This window comes from Salvelinus alpinus, chromosome 9 (genome assembly GCF_045679555.1).
Source record: "Salvelinus alpinus chromosome 9, SLU_Salpinus.1, whole genome shotgun sequence".
In the NCBI taxonomy this organism is placed as follows: Eukaryota; Metazoa; Chordata; class Actinopteri; order Salmoniformes; family Salmonidae; genus Salvelinus; species Salvelinus alpinus.
This window is the reverse complement of record NC_092094.1, coordinates 84705955-84722663: the sequence shown is the minus strand read 5'-3', so window position 1 is coordinate 84722663 and position 16709 is coordinate 84705955. Positions and strand designations below refer to the sequence as shown.

General features: G+C 42.1%; 3 protein-coding genes and 1 long non-coding RNA gene across 8 annotated transcripts; 1 reads left to right on the top strand and 3 right to left on the bottom strand.

Moving 5' to 3' along the window:
• The first annotated feature begins 328 nt into the window (after positions 1 to 328).
• On the top strand, positions 329 to 12333 carry LOC139530826 (tetratricopeptide repeat protein 8-like). Of its 4 annotated transcripts, XM_071327557.1 has the most exons (14): positions 329 to 562; positions 1177 to 1297; positions 1485 to 1548; positions 1738 to 1987; positions 2118 to 2162; positions 2384 to 2469; positions 2565 to 2652; positions 3342 to 3452; positions 3703 to 3842; positions 4026 to 4200; positions 4397 to 4519; positions 4815 to 4898; positions 5687 to 5750; positions 12215 to 12333. In XM_071327557.1, exons 1-13 carry the CDS (start codon positions 449 to 451, stop codon positions 5738 to 5740), a joined length of 1455 nt encoding a protein of 484 aa, XP_071183658.1. In that variant the 5' UTR covers positions 329 to 448; the 3' UTR covers positions 5741 to 5750; positions 12215 to 12333. The 4 variants fall into 4 exon arrangements, with proteins under 4 accessions (XP_071183658.1, XP_071183657.1, XP_071183659.1 ...); XM_071327556.1 differs by lacking the exon at positions 12215 to 12333 and having other exon boundaries at positions 5052 to 5750; XM_071327558.1 differs by lacking the exons at positions 3342 to 3452; positions 5687 to 5750; positions 12215 to 12333 and adding an exon at positions 5052 to 5293.
• Positions 6183 to 10627, bottom strand: LOC139530830 (uncharacterized). Its single transcript, XR_011666127.1, has 4 exons — positions 10441 to 10627; positions 10135 to 10251; positions 8200 to 8335; positions 6183 to 6464 (listed from the first exon to the last, which is right to left on the bottom strand). It is a non-coding gene; the product is annotated as an uncharacterized lncRNA (long non-coding RNA).
• LOC139530829 (asialoglycoprotein receptor 1-like) lies at positions 10758 to 13118 on the bottom strand. The gene is made up of 6 exons (XM_071327562.1): positions 12926 to 13118; positions 12627 to 12743; positions 12262 to 12525; positions 11877 to 12040; positions 11235 to 11374; positions 10758 to 11041 (listed from the first exon to the last, which is right to left on the bottom strand). The coding sequence occupies exons 1-6, from the start codon at positions 13050 to 13052 to the stop codon at positions 10858 to 10860; spliced, it is 996 nt and encodes a 331-aa protein (XP_071183663.1). The 5' UTR covers positions 13053 to 13118; the 3' UTR covers positions 10758 to 10857.
• Positions 13119 to 13307: 189 nt separating this feature from the next.
• Positions 13308 to 15406, bottom strand: LOC139530827 (asialoglycoprotein receptor 1-like). Of its 2 annotated transcripts, none has more exons than XM_071327560.1 (6): positions 15191 to 15406; positions 14738 to 14854; positions 14295 to 14558; positions 14047 to 14210; positions 13695 to 13834; positions 13308 to 13575 (listed from the first exon to the last, which is right to left on the bottom strand). In XM_071327560.1, exons 1-6 carry the CDS (start codon positions 15345 to 15347, stop codon positions 13410 to 13412), a joined length of 1008 nt encoding a protein of 335 aa, XP_071183661.1. In that variant the 5' UTR covers positions 15348 to 15406; the 3' UTR covers positions 13308 to 13409. The 2 variants fall into 2 exon arrangements, with proteins under 2 accessions (XP_071183661.1, XP_071183662.1); XM_071327561.1 differs by having other exon boundaries at positions 13308 to 13564.
• Positions 15407 to 16709: the final 1303 nt, after the last annotated feature.

The following is a 16709-nucleotide window of genomic DNA, read 5'->3' as shown; positions in this document are numbered from 1 at the left end:
CCTCCCAGCTTCTACTTTAAATAAAGTCGCTGTCTACTCAGTGGGTGCTGAAATAAAGGTCACACAATTTAGCGAATGAAACTTGAATACAAAAAAGCGCTCGAAAGGTTTTGACGAAACCCATTGATCATGCTTCACTTCAGAGAATACTATTTGTTCTCGCGGTAAATACCCCCAAAAATCAATGCACCGGGTGGGAAGAGTTCGTACTATAATGGATGGGATGGTCTTAAAAGCAGTGCCAGTGCACACCTCCATCCCCTCCGGCATGCTGAGCGAGCTCAATCAAGTGCACATACAAGAGGACCTCCCCTCCCCTCTCCTCCGTTGCTGGGAGTGACAGGACACTTGCTGCTCAAGCAACAAGCTTAGTGTTGATATCTAAGCTCTAATTTACCTAGCTAGCTACCTCTTCATTTATTTTAGTACTACAAGCAATTAAGACACAATGGAGATACCTATGGATCCCTTGTTTCTTGCATGGAGCTACTTTAGAAGACGGAAGTTCCAACCATGTTCCAATATTTGTTCGAAGATATTGGAGGACAGTCCATACGACCAGGTAATTATAAGCTGAACTTGCTAGCTAGCTAGTTATTTTAGCTCTGCTAGCCAGCTCCAAGCATTAATCCAATTTAGCTAGCAGTAGCAAGCTAATGTTGATAGCATGCTTGCAAAATCTGCCATTGCTTGCTTGCTGGCTAGCTAGCTGTTTTGCTAGCACATTGTTAGCTAGCTATGTAGTATTGGTTGCAAGAAAAAACATCTTGTTAACTAGTTAGCTAGCCTAGCTATCATGTATGGCAAATTTAGACCTTAGCTAGTGCCCCGCTGTCAATTTCATCTCACTTTTAGTTAATCTAGCTACTCTTAGCTTCCTTTTTCTTGAAATGTGCTTTCTATAATGTATGCATCAAATCTGTATTCACATCTTCTCTCATAATTTCACTCACTGCTGTATTAAAAGGAACCTGACTCCTCATCATATATCTCTGAGGTAACCTCTTCCTTGCCATGCTGATTCTAACCTGGCATGTTGAAATACAAATAGAATGGATAGCTAAATTAATGAAATATCTGTACTGGAGTTCCATACCTTGTAACATCACATTGTAAAATAAAATCTGACTCACTGTAAATATGCCTTCTAAACACACTCTGTTACTTCTTTGACAGGCTGCATGGAGTCTGAAGACCCGTGCTCTGACAGAGATGGTGTACATTGATGAGGTGGAGGTGGACCAGGAGGGGATCGCTGAGATGTTGCTGGATGAGAGCTCCATCGCTCAGGTTGCTCGTAAGTCTGAACTCTGAACTGTCCCAGAGGGCCAAGAATTTTTCCCGGTCAGGCCAAATGGTCAGTACAGCCTACTGAATCTCAAAGTCTGTCTCAATCACAAAAATATATTACCATTCTGATCTGGTAAAATCTGTCCAAAATGTTCTCAGCTCTTTGAATGTACTGTAATGAAGCTTTCTTTCAGGCCCTGGGACATCACTGAGGCTTCCAGGAACAAGCCATGGAGGTGGACCTACTCCAGCCATCAGGTATGTGACATTTTAGAATTCACAACTATCTTGTATGTGTTAGGTAAGTATCCCAAGGCATTTCCCCTACTGAAATTGTGCAATTACTGTAACAATGTTTCTGAAATTGAGTCGTGGGGAGCATTATGTTCCTTGAAAAGCATCAGATTAGTTCTGAATCTGAACTGAGCTTTTTTTCCCTGAATCTAGGCCCATGACCCAATCGGGACGTCCTATCACAGGGTTTGTGAGGCCCAGTACCCAGTCTGGCAGACCAGGGACGATGGAACAAGCCATCAGGACCCCTCGCACGGCACACACTGCCCGTCCTGTCACTAGTGCGTCTGGGAGATTTGTCCGGCTGGGAACAGCCTCCATGTTGACCAATCCTGAGGGACCATTTATAAACTTATCTAGACTCAACTTCGCTAAATATGCCCAGAAGCCCAATTTATCCAAGGTAAGAGTATTTTTATGAATGTAAGGCAATGAACATGGTCTCTCCAAAAATATTTTTGTCATTGTACTTGTATTTATTCGGGTTCAATACATGTTATGACAATTTCTTTGGGTTTTTTTTCTGCCCCCAGACCTTATTTGAGTACATCTTCCATCATGAAAATGATGTTAAAAATGTGAGTTACCAATACAGATATACACTGAGTTTACAAAACATTAGGAACATCTGCTCTTTCCATGACAGACTGACCAGGTGAATCAAGATGAAAGCTAGGATCACCTATTGATGTCACTTGTTAAATCCACTCAATATTAGTGTATGTCTTTGGCTTCCCATATTGTTTTTGTTTGTAAGTTTCACTCTAAAGCCATTTGTACCTTTTTTGTTTGTGTACAGGCTTTAGACCTGGCTGCTCTGGCCACTGAGAATGCTCAGTTCAAAGACTGGTGGTGGAAAGTCCAGCTGGGGAAATGCTACTACAGGTAAATCTTTAGATAATTACTTAGATCTCAAACAACTGTTATTATACTATACTACCACTACAATTCTACTACATTGTGACTGTTTTCATTGACAGACTTGGTTTACACCGGGAATCAGAAAAACAGTTCCAATCTGCTCTCAATCATCAGGAGGTGGTGGACACGTACCTCTATCTGGCGAAGGTAACAACATGCAACCTACAATGTCCCTAACACTGTAAATACTGTGTAATTACAAGTGTAAAACCACTGTATACAGTATGGATTAACCATGACACAAGGCTTCTCCGTAGCAGATAGCACGTGGTGCGTCACTCAATGGCGAGTTGTTTCTATAAATCCAAATAGGTTTTGTTTTTTTATCAAATTTATTTATATAGCCCTTCTTACATCAGCTGATATATCAAAGTGCTGTACAGAAACACAGCCTAAAACCCCAAACATCAAGCAATGCAGGTGTAGAAGCACAGTGGCTAGGAAAAACTCCCTAGAAAGGCCAAAACCTAGGAAGAAACCTAGAGAGGAACCAGGCTATGAGGGGTGGCCAGTCCTCTTCTGGCTGTACCGGGTGGAGATTATAACAGAACATGGCCAAGATGTTCAAATGGTCATAAATGACCAGCATGGTCAAATAATAATAATCACAGTAGTTGTCGAGGGTGCAACAGGTCAGCACCTCAGGAGTAAATGTCAGTTGGCTTTTCATAGCCGATCATTGAAAGTATCTCTACCGCTCCTGCTGTCTCTAGAGAGTTAAAAACAGCAGGTCAGGTAGCACGTCAAACAGAACATCGATCTACAGCGATCTACTGCCCTATATTTGTCACAAATTATATAAAAATACTTATTGTTCTGTTTTGCCACTAAAACAGGTGTATCAGCGGCTTGATCAGCCTATAACTGCACTGAACCTCTTCAAGCAAGGTCTGGACCACTTTCCTGGGGAGGTCACTCTCTTAACAGGAATTGCTCGCATTCACGAGGCACGTGACATGATTCCTTTTTTGTTGTTTGTGAAGCGTTCTCTTGCTTAAAGAAAGCACCGGTTGAAATTGGCATGTCAGATGTGTAATCTGAAAATATCAGCTGATTGCCCTGGAATTTGGAGCCTAATTGTTTTGCATCTCTAGTAGCTATTGAATAATTCTACTCTCAATTGAGAGAACAGATGCAGGTTGATCAGGAGGTCCAAAATCTGTCTTTAATAGTATCTGTTATCTGCGTCTCTCACAGGAGATGAATAACTTCACCTCAGCCACAGAGTACTACAAAGATGTCCTGAAGCAGGACAACACTCACGTTGAGGCTATCGCCTGCATAGGCAGCAATCACTTCTACACGGACCAGCCTGAGATCGCCCTGCGCTTTTACAGGTTAGTCACACACACACACACACACACACATACCACTCCCTTTAATTCCCTCATTTGACTCTGATTATTATGGCTATGCCAGTCTAATATTAAAGAATGTTGATCATGTCAATGGATACACATGCCTTGTGTGGTTGCGTTGACTTTACAGTTGTTTTTCCCTCTAACCCTCCTTTCCTGTAGACGGCTGCTGCAGATGGGAGTATATAATTGCCAGCTGTACAACAACCTTGGACTGTGCTGCTTCTATGCCCAGCAGTATGACATGACCCTCTCCTCCTTTGAGAGGGCTCTGGCCCTAGTGGCCAACGATGAGGAGCAGGCTGACGTCTGGTACAACATTGGACACGTAGCTGTGGTGCGTTAGCGTTAGCTTAGCACACACAGATGTTATTGTTACTGCATGAAGTTACTCTACAGCACCCTCTTCTGTATGCCAACTGGTTTCTCTTGGACAGGTTCCAAACTCTGGCTGCGTGCTTTGAACATATAGCATGCTATCACTTCTTCACATTTCTGTTTATGTTACATGCATCTTATGTTTCTCCCCACAGGGAATAGGAGACCTGACTCTGGCATACCAGTGTTTTAAACTGGCCTTGGCCTTCAACAACGACCATGCTGAGGCCTATAATAACCTGGCTGTGCTGGAGCTACGCAAGGGACACATTGAGCAGGTGAGTGAACTGGGGTTTCTAGATCTTAAAATATATGATATTGATCAAATGTTAGTTTTGGTAAGAGAATTGAGAGAGTAAATCTGTTATAAATGACATACCTTCTTTCCAACTGGTGGAAACTTCTTCCAGGCTTGCTCTTCTAAGGCATTATACCCAGTGGTTATTTTCCATATAGTACAACACATTATGTAAAAAGTCTTTAGGAGCATCTACAGTAGTTGACTGTTTATGATGTTTTGGTATAGAGTCTAATTCAGAATGGTTGTTTTTGATTTCCTCCTTTTTCTCACAGTCCAAAGCTTTCCTCCAGACCGCTGCATCACTCGCCCCTCACATGTATGAACCACACTTTAACTACTCCACTCTGTCAGACAAGGTAACGAGACATCTCATCAGCACTTTTTAATCTATTTAACTATTGACATGCAGCCTGCACATTCATAGCACTGTTTTAAATTAAAAGGACAGACTGTTTTTAGTCATGAGGGATCATATTAATTGATGTGCTGTTGTCTTCTGCTGTGTCCAGACTGGAGATCTGCAGAGTAGCTATACTGCTGCCCAGAGGTCAGAGGATGCCTTCCCTGAGCATGTAGATACCCAAGAGATTTTGAAACACCTGCGCCAGCACTTTGCTGTGCTGTGAGCTACTGACCAACACACCTGACCTGAAAGTCCAGTCTGCCTGTGCGGTAGCTCACTTACTCACTTGTCATAGAGTGCTGCTATTAAACAACAGTGACTGGCCTCCTCGTGTAATGGTTAGACGTCTTCACGATCTACAGACAAATCTCTTTCCTGCAGGGACACAACTGTTACTTGATGGTGACATTATACAGGCTAAATGATACCAAGGGCAATCTGGCTTGGGCAACTCACTGTACAGAAATGATTGTAAAACAGTAGTTTACAACTGCCTAGCCCAATGTAGGTCTTATTAGTTGTAATTTAAGTGTTTTATGTGCTTGTTTTTCTCTGCAATGGTTGGTTCACAGGCTTGTAGAATAGTGTAAGGTACTTTTAAGCACCGATTAGTAAATGTACATAGTAAAGTATGAACATGGAAGAAACAAATATTTATAGGTAATGTATTTATACTGCTATCTTTTTATAGTGTATTCAGATGTATTTTTGTACTACCATTCCTCTTGTCACAATTGTTAGACGGAGTGGAACAGGGGAACCCAAGAGCAGACTCAGATGAGGAGACTGGGATGAAGTAACCAAGGTATTTATTGAAACACGGGGAGATGGAGTGCAGTTCAGGGAAGCTCGGGCAGGTTGCTGGAAACCAAATGCTGAGGCTGGAGCGAGAGGGGTTGAGACAGGGTGAGCAGGTCCGGAGGGGAATCCAAGGGAGTAGTAGAGTGGGCAATCCAGGGACCAGAGTCAGAGCAGGCAGAATGAACAGAGATTATGATCTGGCAGTGAGGAAGCGGCAGGACTGAGTATTTGTAGAGGTCTTGATTATGTTTCCGCCCACACAAACACACACACACAGAGGGAGAGGGAGAGAGCACTGGGGGAGTGGTGGCAGGTCAAGGAGACACCAGATGAGCACTAGAGGGCGTGGCAGGAGCAGATGTGATAACAATTTGTAGTCTGTCTTGTTTGTTTTTGATTGATTACTCGTTATGATCAAAAAGATACAGAACTCATATTCATTTCTATGTGTTTAACTTTACAGTATGACAATTTATTTCAACAGATACAATCTTATGCTATGTACAACTTCAATTTACATTTGATTCCAATGCCTATTATTTTCAATGTATGTATTTACTTGATGAAATAATGGACATTTTACAGTAATTTATAAGCCTTCCTTGATTGCATTTCACTTGTACAAGTAGCATCATTCCAGAACTTCATGGGATTTATTTTGATGGCCGCAAAGTCCTCCATTCCATAGTGGTCATTGGGCTCTCCGTCTTCCCAGTACCTTTTAAACCAAGTTAAAGGTTACTTTCTAGACATTCTGGTATTATCCTGAATGATAATGGTACAGTGGAAACATTTAACCAAGAACTGCTTAACATGTTGGTCTATACAAATACACTGCTCAAAAGAATAAAGGGAACACTAAAATAACACATCTTAGATCTGAATGAATGAAATATTCTTATTAAATTTTTTTTTCTTTACATAGTTGAATGTGCTGACAACAAAATCACACAAAAATGATCAATGGAAATCAAATTTATCAACCCATGGAGGTCTGGATTTGGAGTCAAAATTAAAGTGGAAAACCACACTACAGGCTGATCCAACTTTGATGTAATGTCCTTAAAACAAGTCAAAATGAGGCTCAGTAGTGTGTGTGGCCTCCACGTGCCTGTATGACCTCCCTACAACGCCTGGGCATGCTCCTGATGAGGTGGCGGATGGTCTCCTGAGGGATCTCCTCCCAGACCTGGACTAAAGCATCCGCCAACTCCTGGACAGTCTGTGGTGCAACGTGGCATTGGTGGATGGAGCGAGACATGATGTCCCAGATGTGCTCAATTGGATTCAGGTCTGGGGAACGGGCGGGCCAGTCCATAGCATCAATGCCTTCCTCTTGCAGGAACACACTCCAGCCACATGAGGTCTAGCATTGTCTTGCATTAGGAGGAACCCAGGGCCAAACGCACCAGCATATGGTCTCACAAGGGGTCTGAGGATCTCATCTCGGTACCTAATGGCAGTCAGGCTACCTCTGGCGAGCACATGGAGGGCTGTGCGGCCCCCCAAAGAAATGCCACCCCACACCATGACTGACCCACCGCCAAACCGGTCATGCTGGAGGATGTTGCAGGCAGCAGAACGTTCTCCACGGCGTCTCCAGACTCTGTCACGTCTGTCACATGTGCTCAGTGTGAACCTGCTTTCATCTGTGAAGAGCACAGGGCGCCAGTGGCGAATTTGCCAATCTTGGTGTTCTCTGGCAAATGCCAAACGTCCTGCACGGTGTTGGGCTGTAAGCACAACCCCCACCTGTGGACGTCGGGCCCTCATACCACCCTCATGGAGTCTATTTCTGACCGTTTGAGCAGACACATGCACATTTGTGGCCTGCTGGAGGTCATTTTGCAGGGCTCTGGCAGTGCTCCTCCTTGCACAAAGGCGGAGGTAGCGGTCCTGCTGCTGGGTTGTTGCCCTCCTACGGCCTCCTCCATGTCTCCTGATGTACTGGCCTGTCTCCTGGTAGCGCCTCCATGCTCTGGACACTACGCTGACAGACACAGCAAACCTTCTTGCCACAGCTCGCATTGATGTGCCATCCTGGATGAGCTGCACTACCTGAGCCACTTGTGTGGGTTGTAGACTCCGTCTCATGCTACCACTAGAGTGAAAGCACCGCCAGCATTCAAAAGTGACCAAAACATCAGCCAGGAAGCATAGGAACTGAGAAGTGGTCTGTGGTCACCACCTGCAGAACCACTCCTTTATTGGGGGTGTCTTGCTAATTGCCTATAATTTCCACCTGTTGTCTATTCCATTTGCACAACAGCATGTGAAATTTATTGTCAATCAGTGTTGCTTCCTAAGTGGACAGTTTGATTTCACAGAAGTGTGATTGACTTGGAGTTACATTGTGTTGTTTAAGTGTTCCATTTATTTTTTTGAGCAGTGTACATAGAAGGTCATACATGATTAAACCCTCTATCCAGTCCAATGACTTGTGCAGCTCTTACCCCTGAGTCAGATCAGTCCCATCAAGCCATGTCCAGGTCCCCTCTGTATCCTCTTCCTCCTTCAGTCCTATCCAGAACCCTTTTATGTGCATGGGTTCGGAGTTAAACTGCACTGTGTGCATCAACTTATGAATGCCTGAGCAATCAAACACAACAAGGCAGGAAAGAAGCTTATTTAATCAGTGGTAACTGAATTTTGGACATTCTTTCTCTTATAGTGCTCTCAAACCATTACAATGTAAAGGGGCCTACTCCATGGAGTAGGGCACTTAGAGCATTCCACATAGAGACACATTACATAGAACTGATGGAAATGTTGGGGGAGGGGGTTCTACTAAGCTAACATATGGAATTGTTTTGACATGGTCATGGATCATTTAGCTATTTGATTTTGAATTTTAGGACCCCTGTAGTTATAAAAAATATATATAAATGGAAAAACAAACAGTCAAAGAATAAATGTAAATGATGTAATGTAAAGGAGTAAGGTTTTGAAGTGTCTGTCCTATATCTAGGAGATATATACGAAAGCTCAGGAAATACTGTATATATATTTTGGGGACACATATTAAATATTTTTTTGTTGGCACAAAACTACTTCCATACTTTCATGAATTTGTTTAACCGGTACTGGGTTACTTTCAGACAACACTTGTGGAGAAGACCCTCGTGAGAGTCCCCTTTCCGTAAGTGTGGTCATATTAGTTTGTAGGACAAACCATATCGTTCGAACGCTACAGTCGTTTTTTGAGAAGACCGATGTTTGGGATGTCTCCTGGTCTGGCAAACAGCGCTGTAGATCTGCCATTTTCCATCGCAGGTGCGAAAGGCCGACATAGGCGTATGCGGTGGATTGAGACTCACCCCATACAAAAAACATATCTAGCTTAAACAGACGAGTCAATCGTCTCCTAAGAATTTACAGTCATCAATGTCTGTTCTACATACAACATTGCATAGCATACAAAAGACTGAGTCCCAAAAGTCTCACCAACTTCAGTGACCCTGGACTGCAATGCCACCTTCTGTTCCTGAAGGCTTTCAACCTGCCTCTGTAACTCCATGCCAGTGTGTTTGGCACTCCCTAGCTGCCCGCTGGTTTTGTTCACCTTTTGGAGCTCTCGCAACCTGGACTCAGAGCATTTCGTATTCTGTACCTAAAACCGGGGCACTCCATTTAGTATGATATGGTAAATTTGGCATGGTTACATAAGACAGATGGTTACTTAAGGCAAAAACGAAAGGAGGATGGTTGATCGAGGTGGGTGGATAACGCGAACATCTAGCAAGCCATAAGTTGCAAGTTTGAATCTCATGACAGACAACTTTAGCCTTTTTGCTAATTAGCAACTTTGCTACTACTTAGCATGTTAGCTAACCCTTCCCCTAACCTTAACCCTTTTAGCTAACCTTTCCCCTTTAACCATAACCCCTAAACCCTAGCCTAGCTTACGTCTGGCCTTCACAAGAGAAGGTCACAGTTGTTTTATAGGGGTATCCTTCGTTTATTTGGTGTGGGCTATGGCCAAACAGTAGCCTGTATGAAGTTGGGTTAATAAACCGTAAATTCTTAAACTCAATCCTCTGTCTGGACAATTGTTCCTTTATGATCTAGTTAGGTCATTGCAATAACATACGAAATGTAACATATCAAACTAAATGGGATGTCTCAGATTTACATACAGAATAGTATGAAATTCTCTGAGACCAGGTTGCAACCTCCTCTTTGGCATGGATCATATTGCTGTGGGTGGCTCTGAGTTGCTCCAGCTCACTACTGCTCTGTGTCAAGTTCTGATATAGTGGACTGTAATTCTCACTGACCTTGCTGTCTATGGGGACCAAAGAGAGACCTAACATCACTAGAGGAAGAGGACAGCAGATATTTCAATTAATTATTTAAAGCAGAGTGAAATGATTAAGGACACTACTCACATTGGACCCCCAGACCAATGTCAACGACCAGTAGAAGAGCACTGAGCATGCCCAGACTCACTGCAACCAATCAGTAGAATCGAGAACTCTGCCCATCTCTCACCATGAACATGGACACTGGACAAGGGACAATTTTATCAAGTATTACCGCAATAATATTTGGGTTAATCCACAGGATTTTTGTGACATACCTGTATTCAGAATTTCATTCTCAAATCTACAATCTGTCAAAAGTTGGATTGATATTTTATATGAGAGCAGTTATTCTCTTGATTTTCCAAAAAGGTCACGTTTTCCTTACGGTACCTTGTTGGTCTTGTCTGTTATGGAGAGGATGTCCATCTGTGCTGAAATCATCCTGACATCAGCTCGTTGTATGTTCCCTTGAATCCCTTAAACCGATCTTCTGATATGTCAGAATTCTCCATTGACTTGTCTGTCTGCTGTCTGCCAATATTGAACTAAAACAACTGTCTACTCATTCTCTCTGTCTGTGGATGATTTGTTTAGTCATTGCCCTATGTCAATGCTTCATGTGAATACTGTGAAGCCATTGGTGGTTTGAGTGGAGGGAGGTGTGTGTGTGTGTGTGTGTGTGACCAGAAAGATCCTCAAACAACCAGTGATGTATTATATTTGCCCAATTTTAATTTACTTTTGTTATAAACATTTTCTTTTAACATGTAGTGTCTTTGCATATGACAACACTCATGAGACAAATTATTACAACTTTAATTCCTGAACTTCCTTTGCTTTCATTTCACATATCCATTTCAGTGCATATCTACATGGGGCATCGTTCCAAGTCTTCATGGCATCCCAAGTCGTCTTGGGATGGTTTTTGGAGTAAATGGCTGCACAGTCCTCGTTATTCATATCGTCGTTAGGCTCCCCATCTGCCCAGTATCTTGAACAAAGGTCAAGGTTCATTTTTAGACAATTTGTTTATCCATACCATGCCACAGCAGATAGGTTAAACTTATGTTAATCAGAGTCTACATGGCTCTGATATTAATTAATAGGTAATAGGACAGTAGTAATAGTTAATGGTAATACTAGCTACTAAACTAACCAATTCCAATAACTTGTGCACCTCTTACCCCTGAGTCAGTTCAGTCCCATCAAGCCATGCCCAGGTTCCCTCTTCATCCTCTTCCTCCTTCAGTCCTATCCAGAACCCTGTTAGGTGCCAGGATCCTGAGCTGGATCTTAATGCTTGTATTGCCTTATTGATAAACTCCTGAGCAGACACACACACACACCACACATAGAGAGAGAGAAAGAGAGAGTGAGATAGTGGTCAAACCTTTACCATGTAAAGGGGTCTATTCCATGGAGTGGGGCATTAACATAATTCCACTTAGAGAGACATTCCATAGAACTGATGAAAATGCTAGAATGTTCTACTCATTCTATGCTAACCTGGTATGTACTGTATATTTTATTTAACACATTTTGGAAGTTACACCATATTAAAAAATATATATATATATATTTAACCTTTATTTAACTAGGCAAGTCAGTTAAGAACAAATTCTTATTTACAATGACGGCCTACCCCGGCCAAACCCAGACGACGCTGTGCCAATTGTGCGCCGCCCTATGGGACTCCCAATCACAGCCGGATGTGATGCAGCCTGGATTTGAATCAGGTACTGCAGTGACACGTCTTGCACTGAGATGCAGTGCCTTAGACCGCTGCGCCTCTCGGGAGAAATATGGAATATATCCAAATAACTTACCTGCTTCTCTTCACTATCTATTATTGCCAGGTCAGCTCCCTTTTTAATGCAGTTATCTCTGCTTCTGTCCCACGTTTTCAGAGGAATGGAGTTAGACAAGGGAAAGTAGTAACACACCGAGTTGAGCAATTTCCATCCTGGCAAACAACGGCCACAGATTTCCACTGTTATAAAACGAGATGGAAAACATTGAAACATTACTTTTGTAGTAACGTGAAAAATGAAGGCCCCCATATAAGCATGCGCTGCTGTTTCAGATCTCCAGATTGGGATATTATCAAAGCAATTATTTTGTTATGAACATCTACCAATAATAAATTCATCAATGTCTCTTCTAGATACAACATTGCATAGCATACAAAAGACTGAGTCCAAAAAGTCTCACCAACTTCAGTGACCCTGGACTGCAATGCCGCCACCTGTTCCTGAAGGCTTTCAACCTGCCTCTGTAACTCCATGCCAGTGTGTTTGGCACTCCCTAGCTGCCCGCTGGTTTTGTTCACCTTTTGGAGCTCTTTCTGCAACACTGTCAAGGCCTCCTCTTTAGCATGGATCATATTACTGTGGGTGGCTCTGAGTTGCTCCAGCTCACTGCTGATTTGTGTCAAGTTCTGATATAGTGGACCGTACTTCTCACTGACTTTGCTGTCTGTGGGGACCAAAGAGAGACCTAACATCACTAGAGGAAGAGGACAGAATTATTCAATTAATTATTTAAAGGAGAGTGAAATGATCAAGGACACTACTCACATTGGACCCCCAGACCAATGTCAACGACCAGTAGAAGAGCAATGAGCATGCCCAGACTCACTGCAACCAATCGATAGAATCGAAAACTCTGCCCATCTCTCACCATGAAGATGGACACTGGACAAGGGACAATTTTATCAAGTATTACCGCAATAATATTTGGGTTAATCCACAGGATTTTTGTGACATACCTGTATTCAGAATTTCATTCTCAAATCTACAATCTGTCACCAAGCTCCTGGATTGATATTTATAGGAGAGCAGATATTCTCTTGATTTTCCGAAAAAGGTCACTGTACCTTGTTGTTGGTCTTGTCTGTTATGGAGAGGATGTCCATCTGTGCTGAAATCATCCTGACATATCAGCTCATTATATGTTCCCTTGAATCCTTTCAACACATTTTTTGATATGTCAGAATTCTCCATTGACTTGTCTGTCTGCTGTCTGCCAATATTGAATTAAAACAACTGTTTACTCATTCTCTCTGTCTGTGGATGATTTGTTTAGTCATTGCCCTATGTCAATGCTTCATGTGAATACTGTGAAGCCATTGGTGGTTTGAGTGGAGGGAGGAGTGTTTGTTTGTGCGTGTGTGTGTGTGTGTGTGTGTGTGTGTGTGTGTGTGTGTGTGTGTGTGTGTGTGTGTGTGTGTGACAGAAAGATCCTCAAACAACCAGTGATGTATTATAATTGCCCAATATTTATTTAATTTACTGTCGTTATAAACATTTTCATTTAACATGTAGTGTCTTTGCAAATGGCAACACTCATGAGACAAATTATTACAACTTTAATTCCTGGGCTGCCTTTGCTTTCATTTCACATATCCATTTCAGTGCATGTGTACATGGGGCATCGTTCCAAGTCTTCCTGGGATGAGTTTTGGAGTAAATGGCTGCACAGTCCTCGGCTTTCTTATCGTCATTCGGCTCCCCATCTGCCCAGTACCTTGAACAAAGGTCAAGGTTAATTTTTAGACTATGTAATAGGTAATAAGACAATAGTAATAGACAATGGTAACACTAGCTACTGAACAAACCAATTCCAATAACTTGTGCAGTGCTTACCCCTGAGTCAGCTCAGTCCCATCAAGCCATGTCCAGGTCCCCTCTGTATCCTCTTCCTCCTTCAATCCAATCCAGAACCCAGTGTTGTACCTGACTATTGAACTGTATCTTAATGCTTGTATCGACTTACTCATAAACTCCTGAGAAAACACACACAAACAAACACAGAGAAAGAGAGGGAGTCATGCACAAACAAGCTGTTGAACTAGGTTGGTTAAATTATTAATAATGCCAAGTTTGGAACAGTACTCACTTTCCCACTACAATGCCCTCAGAGTCACACAAAATATGATAATAAACATCACGCTCCCAGTTACAGGAGCAAGATCCGCACTGACGGTCCATGTCTTACCTGCTTCTCCCAGCTATCTACCACAACCAGGTCAGCTCCATAACTTAAACATTCTTTTCTGGCCTCTCCCCAGCTTCTAGACTCATTGGCATCAGAAATGGCAAAGTAGTAACATGTTGAGTTGAGCAGATCCCATCCTGGCAAACATAGGCCACAGCTTAGCTCTGTAAAGACACATTGGATGTTTGTTTTTTTACTAGTCAGTAGATCAAATCCTAAATTGGGTGTCTCACAAAAAGTTATCTCACCAAGCGAAGATATTTGGGACTGCAGCTGCGTCTTGTCCTTGCGAAGGCTCTCAATCTGCGCCTGAAAGTTATCGCTGCTGGTCGTCTGTTGCTGTAATGCTATCTCTAGTTGGTGGAGGCTAGTGAGCTCTCTGTGTAACTTTCTCTGGGCCTCCTCTTTAGCATGAATCACATTGTTCTGGGCGGCTCTGAGTTGCTCCAGCTCACTGCTGATCTGTGTTAAATTCTGATATAGTGGAAGATGACTCTCACTGACTTTATTACCTGTGGGGATCAGAGGAACCCAATATCACTAGGGAGAAAAAAACACCTTTCATGAAAAAAGTAGTATGTTTACGTTTTTTCTATGTAAACAACAGGACATGCATGCTGCATTGACATGTACATTAAGAGTGAGAGATTACTATACTTAGTGTTGAGTCTTTGGACATGGTTATACTCACAGTATACTCCCAGGACAATGGCAACAACCAGTAGAAGAGCACCAAGTGGCCCCAAACATATTGTAACCAATCGGTAATGCGGAAAACTGGGCCCATCTCTTACTGTGAATGTGGATACTGAAAGGGATCATTTCCATCAGTATCAGAGTGTAGAGGTTATAAACAAGTTATAAACAGTCCACAAAATAGTAATGTTTTCACTGAACGATTTCAGTGAAACATTCTAGACAGCTTACTAAAATGTATGATTTGCACAAACTGGATCAGGGTTACACTTTGGGGGTGGGCAGTGTCAAAGGCCACATTGTCTCAAAGAGCTTTTCTAAAGCCAATTCAAAAACATACTATAACAAAAATGTACAGTCGCAATATGCTGAAGAAAAAGGTTAACACATTGACTTAATATCTAAATCCTATTAGTTTATACTAGAAAAATGTATTTGTTTACGGTACCTGGTTTCTGGTCTTGGCTATGATAGAAGGGAGCTTCATCTGTGTCGAACTCATTTTCGGTATATTTCTCGTAATTCTCCATTGAATTGTCTGCCTTGTTAAAAATGTTCCAGTCAGTGGGGATGGTCGTATCTCTCTGTTGAGTTTGTTCAAACATTGGACTGTGTCAATATAGTGTGTGTGAGTGTCTGTGTGTGCGTGTGCGTGTCTATTTGCGCAATGACAGGATTGACTTCAGAGATACAGTGATCGTAGAAAGGGGTTACTGTGATTTTGACAGTAACTTACAGGCAGCTCGGTGGCAAGTAAAATTCTATATTTCATATTAAAACACACCTACTGTAATATAAATACAGTATCAAAGCAAGTACTGTATAGTGACACACAGTACAATACCGTACTGTATTATTATACTGTAAAAAAAAAAAAGTAAATGCTACCGTAATCGAAATGGATGAATGAAATCCATTGATGGGAGAGGTTTGTATTCCACAGTATTTTATTGTAATTACAAGTGATTGTTGCAAGCAGGTTGGCTGCTAGGTCAAATGTTTACAAACATTAAAGCATATTAATGAATATTTGGTGTTTTATATCACTTGCACTTCTAGAGGCCATAACAAAGGCTTCCAAACTGGCAGCGACTACAGTGAAAAACAGACCAAAAGGACATGGCAAAATGCTCAACCGTTTAAGACTTGCTGCCTCTCCAATCTGTCTCCTATACATTTTAAATTGATGGGGCACTATAACCACATAGGAGTTAAATAAGTACAGCATTCTCATTAATGGGTGCAACAAATATAACCTCTTACAAGGCATGACTCAAAATATGTCAATGAGCCAGAAACAACAATACCATGCACCCACTAGTGCTCCAAAGTTTTTGGGGCGCTTCAAAGGTACGGTATGGGAAATCATATCACATTGTATTTGTCACATACACATGGTTAGCAGATGTTAATGCGAGTGTAGCAAAATGCTTGTGTTTCTAGTTCCGACAGTGCAATAATATCTAACAGGTAATCTAATAATTCCCCAACAACTACCTAATACACACATATCTAAAGGGGTGAATGAAAATATGTACATGTAAGTATATGAATGAGCGATGGCCGAGCGGCATAAGCAAGGTGCAATAGATGGTATAAAATATAGTATATACATGTGATATGAGTAATGTAAGATATGTAAACATTATTTAAGTGGCATTATTTAGAGTGGCATTGTATAAAGTGACTAGTGATCCATTTATTAAAGTGGCCAGTGATTGAGTCTCAATGTAGGCAGCAGCCTCTCTGAGTTAGTGATTGCCATTTAGCAGTCTGATGGCCTTGAGATAGAAGCTGTTTTTCAGTCTCTCGGTCCCAGCTTTGATGCACCTGTACTGACCTCGCCTTCTGGATGGTAGCGGTTTGAACAGCCAGTGGCTCAGGTGGTTGATGTCCTTGATGATCTTTTTGGCCTTTCTGTGACATCGGGTGCTGTAGGTGTCATGGAGGGCAGGTAGTTTGCCCCT

Coding starts and splice junctions, on each gene's coding strand:
- LOC139530826 (XM_071327556.1), top strand. CDS start 449: ATGGAGATACCTATGGATCCCTTGTTTCTTGCATGGAGCTACTTTAGA. Junction 1,549..1,737: donor GGACCTACTCCAGCCATCAG/GTATGTGACATT, acceptor CCCTGAATCTAG/GCCCATGACCCAATCGGGAC. Junction 3,453..3,702: donor GAATTGCTCGCATTCACGAG/GCACGTGACATG, acceptor CGTCTCTCACAG/GAGATGAATAACTTCACCTC.
- LOC139530829 (XM_071327562.1), bottom strand. CDS start 13,052: ATGGAGAATTCTGACATATCAAAAAATGTGTTGAAAGGATTCAAGGGA. Junction 12,744..12,925: donor CAGACAAGACCAACAACAAG/GTACAGTGACCT, acceptor TCCCTTGTCCAG/TGTCCATCTTCATGGTGAGA. Junction 12,041..12,261: donor GTCCAGGGTCACTGAAGTTG/GTGAGACTTTTT, acceptor GTTTTATAACAG/TGGAAATCTGTGGCCGTTGT.
- LOC139530827 (XM_071327560.1), bottom strand. CDS start 15,347: ATGTTTGAACAAACTCAACAGAGAGATACGACCATCCCCACTGACTGG. Junction 14,211..14,294: donor GTCCCAAATATCTTCGCTTG/GTGAGATAACTT, acceptor GTGTCTTTACAG/AGCTAAGCTGTGGCCTATGT. Junction 13,576..13,694: donor GGGACTGAGCTGACTCAGGG/GTAAGCACTGCA, acceptor CCTTTGTTCAAG/GTACTGGGCAGATGGGGAGC.